The sequence below is a fragment of the Panthera tigris genome, chromosome D1 (genome assembly GCF_018350195.1).
Source record: "Panthera tigris isolate Pti1 chromosome D1, P.tigris_Pti1_mat1.1, whole genome shotgun sequence".
NCBI classification, from domain to species: domain Eukaryota; kingdom Metazoa; phylum Chordata; class Mammalia; order Carnivora; family Felidae; genus Panthera; species Panthera tigris.
The window spans coordinates 11932124-11941904 of NC_056669.1; the positions used below are offsets into that span (position 1 = coordinate 11932124).

At 53.6% G+C, this 9781-nt stretch overlaps 1 protein-coding gene across 2 annotated transcripts in view; it reads left to right on the forward strand.

Moving 5' to 3' along the window:
- HTR3A (5-hydroxytryptamine receptor 3A) overlaps window positions 1–9089 on the forward strand; it is a 31829-nt gene extending 22740 nt beyond the window's left edge. For both annotated transcript variants that reach the window (XM_042959022.1, XM_042959023.1), the window contains 6 exons: window positions 2262–2371; window positions 3642–3811; window positions 5764–5924; window positions 6288–6498; window positions 6615–6836; window positions 8313–9089. In XM_042959022.1, the coding sequence (XP_042814956.1) occupies window positions 2262–2371; window positions 3642–3811; window positions 5764–5924; window positions 6288–6498; window positions 6615–6836; window positions 8313–8611 (1173 nt within the window). In that variant the 3' untranslated portion in view covers window positions 8612–9089. The remainder of the gene's footprint in view (window positions 1–2261; window positions 2372–3641; window positions 3812–5763; window positions 5925–6287; window positions 6499–6614; window positions 6837–8312) is intronic.
- The last annotated feature ends 692 nt before the right edge of the window (window positions 9090–9781 follow it).

A 9781-nucleotide genomic window follows, 5' to 3' on the forward strand; every position in this document is an offset into this window, starting at 1 on the left:
GCTCAGCAGAGGAGAAATCCTCCAAACCCCCTCTGGTTTCCGAGTGGTTTCACAGCATCTCGAACAACTTGTCTGGTCTCTGTTGATAAACACATCCAGTGCCCAGTTGCTCAGCGGGAAGCTACCGCACTTTTAAACAACTCTAATTGCTAGAAAGTTCTTCCTTCTATTAAGCCAAGGGTGATGACAATCAAATTGGGTGATTGACACAGGGCAGTCCCATCCACCGAGTCCTCACACCCTTAGCCACCTCCCGACTCTCTGAGCTTCTGAGGGACATCACTCAGCCACTGCTGAGAACGTCTCTGAGGCCTTCAAGGCCTTCATGTGGCCCTTCTGGCAGCGAGCTGGTGGGGAGCTGGGGGGGGCGAGCTGGTAGAGAGCTGATGGGGAGCTGGCAGGGAGCTTGCGGGGAGCTGGCTGGGAGCTGGTGGGGAGCTGATGGGGAGCTGGCAGGGAGCTGGAGGGGAGCTGGGGGAGAGCTGGTGGGGAGCTGGTAGAGAGCTGATGGGTAGCTAGCTGGGAGCTTGCAGGGAGCTGGCTGGGAGCTGGTGGGGAGCTGATGGGGAACTGGCAGGGAGCTTGCGGGGAGCTGGCAGGGAGCTGGGGGGGAGCTGGCAGGGAACTGGTGGGGAGCTGATGGGGAAGCGGGGGGAGAGCTGGGGGGAAACTGGTGGGGAGCTGGTGAGGAGCTAGGGGGGAGAGCGGGCAGGTAGTGGGGACTGCTGTCCACAGGCTGGTCCTGGGCTGGCAGGCCCTGAGCTGCAGAGCAGATTTGAGAGTAGAAGGGAACCAGAGGAGCTGGCGAGAGGGGGCGGGAGGATGGGGCCAGGCCGTAGAGGTCAGAGCTTAGAGGGGCTCTGTCTAGGGACATGCCAGGCATGTGCAGGTCTCTGTTACATCCCTCCACTGCTCGTGAGTGCTTCCCACTACCACCAGCATGCGGGGCAGAGGGTGGGGTGGAGGCAGAAGCCAGATGCTGATTCCTGCCAGACTGCTCTCTTCTGCCCTAGAAAAATCTCTTAATATAGAGCACTCCCTGCGTCAAAGGAAGGGATGCACAAGAAGAGGCAGCCCAGGGCTCCTTTCCTGGGACATCTGGCCTAGGTCCCACCTGTGGACTTCTAGGGTCACTTGTGTGCCCAGCAGTAACGGGATGCCAACCTACTATCCCAAGGGACCGGAATTAGAGACACGAATGAGATTCAGGCCCTGCCTGCAGTGAGCTCACAGACTAGGGGAGGCCACAGACACATGAACAGACAGTTGAATGTAGCAAGATTTCCAGTGAGGCAAGAATGAGATACCAACCATGAGGGCACAGAGGAGGTACATGAAAATCCAGCCTGGGGAGTGGGGGGGCACGGAAGGTTCCCAGAGAAGGGAGCAGACAGATGCTCTGACTGAGTCTGGAGGGACACAGAAGACCTCCCTCAGGGGAGAAGACAGGGATTGCGGTGTGGGAGCACGCAGGTATGCAGAGACGTGGGGTGTTTGCATGCAGTGGAAAGGAGACTCCATAGAGAAGATGGCAAAAACCATGAGGCTCGAGAGGGGAGCCCGGGTGGCTTAGTTGGTGGAGCTTCAGACTTTGATTTCGGCTCAGGTCATGATCTCACAGTTCAAGGGTTTGAGCCCTGCGTCAGGCTCCGCACTGACAGTGCAGAGCCTGCTTGGGATTCTCTCCCTCTCCCTCTGTCTCTGCCCCTCTCTGACACACGCTTTCCCTCTCTCAAAATAAGCGAATAAATCTAAAAAAATAATGAGACTAGAGAGATAGCTGGAGGTCAGATTGTGCAGGCCTTTGCTGGCCATGAGGTTGAACTCTATCCCAAGTGCAAGAGGCATCCCTAGAGTTTTAAGCAAGGGAATGACATAATTACGTTGACTTTTTAGATCAGTCATTCTGACAGGATAGTGAGGAATGTGTTGATCACAACTTAACAGTAACCATCTCTACCCTGTCAGATGCATCTTATTGTCCCAATTTGCATATGAGCAGACCAAGACCCAAGAAGCTATGTGTCCAAGATCCCACAGTTGGTGGATGGGATAGTCAGACGGGAGAAATGACCGCAGGGCAAGGCGTCATTTTTCTGGGTCATATTTGCATGCCGGGAGAGTGTGAGCACAGCGATGGGGGGACTCTCAGTACTGCTGAGTGATTCCCCCAAGAAGATGCCCGTCTGTTGCCTGGGCACTGAGCGGTGAGGTCATCCTGAGGGGTGGCCGCCTGTGACCATCCCCTGCTCTTCCCCTAGTACTGGACAGATGAGTTTCTCCAGTGGAACCCTGAGGACTTCGACAACATCACCAAGCTGTCCCTCCCCACTGAGAGCATCTGGGTCCCAGACATTCTCATAAACGAGTTGTGAGTGCTGTCATTTGATGCTGGGTGGCTGGGTGGTTCCGGGGCTGTGGAAAGATGGGGCTGGGGGCAAGACTCTGCTGTGGCATGAGAGGTCCCACCCAGGCTTGCAGAACTGTAGGTAAAGTTGGCTTGGGCCCAAATTCCCCTTTGGTTTCTTTCTCTTTTTTTTTCTTTTCTCTTTTTAAAACTCCTCTTTTTCTATGCCTGATGTGGAAACCCTGTACTTCTTGGTCCAAGGGCCCCCTTCCCAGGGAAGGGAAGCCAAGGAATGAATTTGCCCTGTCATAATAGCTGAATGAAGGACAGCTGTGGTTTTCAAGGGGACAGTGAGATTACCAATAGGGATGAAGCTCCAGCAGTGGTCCCAGGGGTGATTTGGAGATACTCACACCTCTCAAGTCATACACATGCCTGGCTGGCTCCAGATCGCACCCCCAATGTGAAGTGGGTACCACCATCCTTGATTCCCAACAGCTGACAGCCCCGGCCAACATGCCCTCCCCCCATCCTTCAGGTTGTTCAGGCTCCACTGCCTGGGCTTCTTAATGCCAGGCGGTGGAAGATGGCTGGGGGACACAGATGGAAGGAGGAGGTGGCCCGGGGCCAGTTGCCCTCTGCCGGTACCCACCACATTGCCCAATGACATGGCTGCCACTCAAAGTGCTTTTCAGGGGAGACAGTTGACCTAGACCTCGGGCTGGAGGGATCCCAGTTCCTGGCTGGATCTCCAGGTTAGACTGAAGTAGCCTGGATCTTAGTTTCTTATCTCTTGGCCTGATTCCACAGAAGGCTGCAGGCGCAGGACCCTAAGCTCAGGCCACTCTGTGCCACAGTGGTCACTTGGGAGAGCCTAGGGGTTGGGGATCTGCTGAGAGAGAGTGACAAAGTCCACCTCGCCTCTTTTCTTCTCAAGGATTTCTCTAGTTCCTTTTCGTCCTGGGAAGATTATTCTCATGTCACAGGACCTCTAGGCAAAGAGAAGCCCAGGTCAGGATGGATCCCCAGGATGGATCGCCCAACGAAGTTTGCCCATTGCCACTGGGCTGCTGATCCCGGGAGCTGAGCTCTGCCCAGCTGGGTGGGTGGTGGAGTAGGGGCAGCTGGACATGCTCATGACAGCAAGTGGCTTTGAGGTACCTGGATTCCTCACCTGCCTTTTGTGGCCAGGTTGCCGGGGGAATGAAGGAGCAATGCCCTTTCCTGCTTGGAAAGTAGCCTTGACAATGGTAGGTAATCTTGAGCCCCCAAACTGCCCCTGTTCCCTGGCCAGTGTGGACGTGGGGAAGTCTCCAAGTATCCCGTACGTGTATGTCGGGCACCATGGCGAGGTCCAGAACTACAAGCCCCTCCAGGTGGTGACCGCCTGTAGCCTGGACATTTACAACTTCCCCTTCGACGTGCAGAACTGCTCGTTGACGTTCACCAGCTGGCTGCACACCAGTGAGTACCACACACAAGCTTTGGGAGGTGGGGGTGCAGGTTGGAGGGTCCCCGAAACCCCTACTTGAGGAGCGCACCCTAGCAGGCAGTCTTCTTTATTCAAGTCACTTACTGCTTATTTCATAATGCCGCTGAGCCTCTGTTTCCTCAACCTCCAAACGGGACTCTGTTGTTCTTGCCATCTCCCCAGTAGTCACAAGGGTTGAATGATCGCCAGGACACCTGGTGAGGGCTAGGATCTGACACTAAGTGTCTCTTACTTGTCTTTTCTCCATGGGTGCACCCTCCCCCTCATCTCTCTGCCCAGCTTTCTGCAGTTACCTCCCCAACGGTCCCCCTCTCCTTCATGCTCCTCAGAGCCAGCAGGAAGAGCTCATTAAATGCAAACCTGGCCTTGCCCCTCTCTGCCTAAAAGCCTCAGTGGCTTCCCTGCACTCCTGAGACAAAACCCAAACCCTTCACCTGGCCGACAGGGGCTGCCCATAGTCACCACTCCAGCCTCAGCCCACGCATGTTCCCCTGAGTCCTGCCCCAACCCAGCTGCCTTCCTTCCAAGGCCCCAAAGCCCTTGTTCTCTCCCCTTCTCACAGGCTGCTTCCTCTCCTGGGCCACCCTGTACCCTCCTCCTGCCCCCCACCACTCCTAGTTCAGCCAAGTCTCCTACTCACCTAATCACAGCACTGGCATCAGTGCCTCGGGGAAACTCCTCTCATCCCTAGACTAGCCATCCCCCTTGTCCAATTTTTAGCACCCTGATCTTCTCCCCCCTTCTATTGCACTTGTAGGTGTTTGTTCAATGTCTGCTCCTCGATCAGATATAAATTCACAGAGGGCAGGACCATGACTTCTGGCCCACCATTAGGTCCCCAGTACAGTGCCTACAAAGGAAGGTGCTTGGCAACTTTTATTTAATGGATGACTACGAGGTTCTCACTAAAGTCTACAAAGTGAGCATCACCCTCTGGCAAGAAGGCATCCTCCACTTCTATTTGATTTCGTCACATTAACTGTAAATTACAAACATAATACAGAACTTCCTTGGACAAAAACCAGAATTGCAAATTATCTTTGACTTTTGACCTCTACCTTCAATCCCGAACTCTTCACCAGCAACTCCACACACCAAGACTTAACAGCTTTTATCAGTATAAGCCTCATATGGTATGTTCTTCCAGATCCTTCTCTATCCTTTGCATATACACATACATACTCCTCTATGGAAAGTACATGAAAATTATTTCTTAGGTTGTTATTTTACTAAATGTATCATTCATGCCACTGCTACCTGATTCTCTTTATAAACAACAAGAAGTATTGGACATCTTTCCGAGTTACCCTACATGTTGACAGCTGTAGGATAGCTCAGGGTTGGGATGCATCATAGTTGATCAAGCAAGCACTTTCCTGATTGGTGGACATGTAGATCTTTCCCTATACTTTGCTGTAACGGACGCTGCTGGCTTTCTATGTATCTAATGTCTCTAGTGTAGATGCAGAGAAGTAAAACCGCTTTTCTCTAAGTGAAGATTTTGCATATTTCCCTAATTCACCTTTGAGGACAGTCAGCCCTATGAAGGCAAACGTGAAGAATGTTGACTTTTGTTCATTTCCTAAATGGGGGACCCTAATGGAAACCTAGAAGAGGTGTGTATGAGAGAGAGAGGGAGGGAGGGAGAGGGAGAGGAAGAGGGAGGAAGGGAGGGAGAGAAAGAGAGAGAGAGAGAGGAAGAGAGGAGAGAGAAGGAGAGAAGGGGCTTTCTAATAGTTTGGTTCTGGTAGATACAGTGTGCGTTATCACTTCATTTTACGGCTGAGGACACGGAGGCTGAAGGCTAAGAGCTGAGTCCACCTAAGTCCTGCCTGTGCGGCCCACTGCGGGCCCCACCCTCACAGGGCCTGGCACATCCTCCTGGCCCTGGACTCCAGAGCTGGCTCGGTCTCTTCCCTCCCAGTCCAGGACATCAACATCTCCCTGTGGCGCTTGCCAGAAAAGGTGAAGCTTGACAAGACTATCTTCATGAACCAGGGCGAGTGGGAGCTCCTGGGGGTGCTGACCCAGTTTCGCGAGTTCAGCATGGAAAGCAGTGGCTGTTACGCAGAGATGAAGTTCTTCGTGAGTGGCCCCGGGGACAGACGCGGGGGAAATGATAGCTAGAACTGCTGGGCGTCATCCCCAGGGAGACTTCAGGAGGCGTGTGGGGAAGACCATCTATAGCCCTTCTCCCAGCTCCAGGTCACACACATGCATGGGACCTTCAGGGCAGCAGATGGGGAAGCTCAGGGGAATTGTCCCTTCCTCGTCTTCTGCAGCCACCGGCCTCAATCCAGAGGCCAGATGTTAGGTCTGTGCGGTTCTTCCTCTTCCAGCAGGGCCAGGCCGGAAGCTCCATGAAGCGAGAGGTCCATGAGGGGCTGGGGGTCCTGGATGCAGGGCCTGTGTGCCCCGGGTTTCCCCCAGCTCCTGTCCTGGTCCTAGGTGGTCATCCGCCGGAGGCCCCTGTTCTACACAGTCAGCCTGCTGCTGCCCAGCATCTTCCTCATGTTCATGGACATTGTGGGCTTCTACCTGCCTCCAGACAGTGGCGAGAGGGTCTCCTTTAAGATCACACTCCTCCTGGGCTATTCTGTCTTCCTGATCATTGTGTCGGACACACTGCCGGCCACAGCCATTGGCACTCCCCTCATTGGTAAAGCCCGCTCCAGGGGAAGAGCACAGTGTGGTTGGGGGTGGGGGTGGGCGGGGGCTGAAGAACCAGCGCCCTCCCACCTGCTGTGTGTCCCCCGACCTTCCCCGCGTGCACAGGTGTCTACTTCATCGTGTGCATGGCGCTGCTGGTGGTGAGCTTGGCTGAGACCATCCTCATCGTGCGGCTGGTACACAAGCAAGACCTGCAGCAGCCCGTACCCGCCTGGCTGCGGCACCTGGTCCTGGAGCGGGTGGCCCTGCTCCTTTGCCTAGGGGAGCAAACAGCTTCCCGACGGCCCCCGGCCACCCCCCAAGCCTCCAAGACCGATGACTGCTCAGGTGAAGAGGGAAAGGGGGCATCCCATACGGAGGGCCTGGGGGTGCGGACGTGGTGGAGAGTCTCTGGCCGGCGAGTCTGACCGGGGCTGGGATCTGAGTGCCACCCTGCACCTGGTACCCCGTGCCGGGTCTCACTGGGAGGCAGCAGAGTTCGGTCAAAGTCATCAGTGGACCCTTTCTGCACCTTCACCTCCCCTCATCAGTCCAGGTGTGGAGAGAGACAGGGCGAAGTGAGAGGCCGAGCCTGTCAGGAGCTCGGAAGGACTTGCCTTTCTCTGAGATGGACCCAAAAGGGGGTCAAACAGATGCCTCTCCAGCAGTTATGGGTCCCCTTACCTCGCATGGCTAAGTGTGCAGCCGGGGTTTCTAAAGCTCTGCATTCAGTCAGCCCAGAGACCAAGTCCCCTTCAAATTTCAAACACCTATGACAGAGAGACAGGGGTGCAGGGGACAGTAAATGTGAAGCTCGTTCTCCCTGACAAATTGTTTCAGCTACATTCGTTGCTGGTGGTGGTGGTAGTTGTGGTTTGTTGATGTATTTGTTGAGCACTTTGAGGCAGGCACGTGCGCTTTCTGTGCGTGATCCCAGGCCATCCACAGGCCCCGTAATAGGATTGTCATCCTCATTTGTCAAGTGAGGAAACAGGCATAAGGCCAACTAGCTTGCCTTAAGTCACAGAGCCAAGGTACTGGTGGACTGGTCTGAACCCAGGCCCAGCTGACGCTCTGCTTGTATTTTTCACCACCCCTCTTTGTCCTCCCTTCTGGCGAGAGCTAGGCCTTTTACAGGAGATGCATGGTTAATCTAAGACCACCTCATCGTGAACTGATGAATGAGTACTCCAGCCTAATGCCCAATTTCACTGCTCACCTATGAGGTAGCCATAGCTGAAGGTGTATTTTCTGGTACAAAGGGACTTGGACTGGAGTCAAGGAGAGGGCAGCAAGGCCATATGGCATAGCGGAGACAGCAGTGGAGTCACAGTCCACATACCTTCAGCCTTGGTGGCCTCACTTTTAGATGATGCTCCAGCTGTGTGACCACAGGCTAGTCACTTAACCTCTCTGAGCTTTAGCACTTCCATATAAAGAGTCCAAATAGTAATCACTCCTACTCTGCCTTTCTCGTGGGGCTATTGTGAGGCTCAAGTGAAATAATAGATATCAAATTGCTGCAGGAAGCCCCGGTGTTTAAAAAAATGCGTGGGAAAAATAAACACCAAATTCATATCTTAGTGACCTGGGGACAGGTTGGAGGATGTGACTAAGGAGGGGTATGCAGGAATCTTCAACCGTGTTGCTTTCTTTGTTCGCTCAAGTCAGACGTTGGGTACACAAATAGGTAAGTTCACATCTATACTGTTTATGTCTGGAATTCATAATAACAATTTCTGCAAGCCACAGGCACAGAAGGGACAGTGGTCGTGCCATTCTGCCAGGCTTCCCTCCTCTGCCAATGCTGTGCCCTTTTTCCAGATGTGGGGAACCACTGCAGCCATTTGAGAGGACCCCAGGACTTGGAGAATACCCCAAGGGGCCGAGGCAGCCCCCCACCACCACCGCGGGAGGCCTCCCTGGCAGTGTGCGGGCTGCTGCAGGAGCTGTCCTCCATCAGGCATTTCCTGGAGAAGAGGGACGAGAGCCGAGAGGTGGCCCGGGAATGGCTGCATGTGGGCTCCGTGCTGGACGGGCTGCTCTTCCGCATCTACCTGGTGGCAGTGCTGGCCTACAGCATCACCCTGGTTACTCTGTGGTCCATCTGGCAGTATTCTTGAGTAGGCACAGCCCAGTTGGGGTGTTTTGAGGGAGGGGTAGTAAGGCACTGGTTAGAATGGGGATTGAGGATTTCAGGGCCCAGCAGATGCCAGGGATGTTTTCAAGACCCTGTCCAATGCCAGTAATTCTGAAGCAGGGCCTTAACTCTTCCCAAAAAGCTTGATGTTCAAGACGCTTGTACCCCACCCCACCCCCCACCCAACTTATCATGGCTTTAAAACATGCTGTCTTTGATCTAGAAAAACCCATGCATTCCCTAACTTCATTCTATTTATCTGTGTATCAAGCCTTGATTTCCCCATTGTCACTTCCCTGAATAAGGCACTTTGAAATTCTGCTCCTCCCCCTTTAGCCTTGTTTTTAGATACAAAGCAAACCAACTCTCTACTGCACATGGCTGGTAACACTGCATTAGGTTTATTCAACCGTAATGTTCTCCTTCTTCACCTCACCTGTAGCCACTTCCCTGAACACTCATGTTCCATTGGATGATGGTGGGGTAGGGGGCGGGTGGGGGTAATAAAATACAATGAAGCCTAAACTCTCTTCTTAACCATTTGTCAGCAGCTGGGTGGGTGGAAGAAGAAGCTAAACATTGCTGGTGGAAATGAGGTAGGGGTATTACCTGTGGTTTCAGTATTTGGTGCTTCCTAGCCCAGGGAATTGGGAGGTGACCACATAGTGGCTGTTATGAAGACCTAATAGGAGGTGGAATTCAAGGTGGGAGGGTAAGGATCATGAACACTTAGCAATGCTCTGCTCTGTTAACCCCCAGGAAGATGCTGGAAGAGTCCTCACAGTCTTGTTACCATTCTGTGCTCATGGTCTGTCAGTGAAGCTGAGAGCGAGCTCTCTCCCTGCCAGAGGATCCTGCAGTGGAGGCCAAGACATCAGCACCACGGTCAGCACCCACTGGTCTGGTCTTTGGAAGACAGAGGAAACCCAAGGCTTGAGTTTAACTATCTCCTTTGGGAACTCTTAGCAGCCAGCCCCTGGCACATTCACCCAAGAGAGCAGGACCATGAAAGAGGCAGAGTCAGGAGCCTGCTCTTCAATGTTACTTTTCATATCCTGGTCCCCTGTCCCAAACACCAGGGTTTAAGACATGCTCAGGAGCACTCTATCACTCCATCACTCCATCCATCTAACAAGCGTTCAGAGGAAAGGAA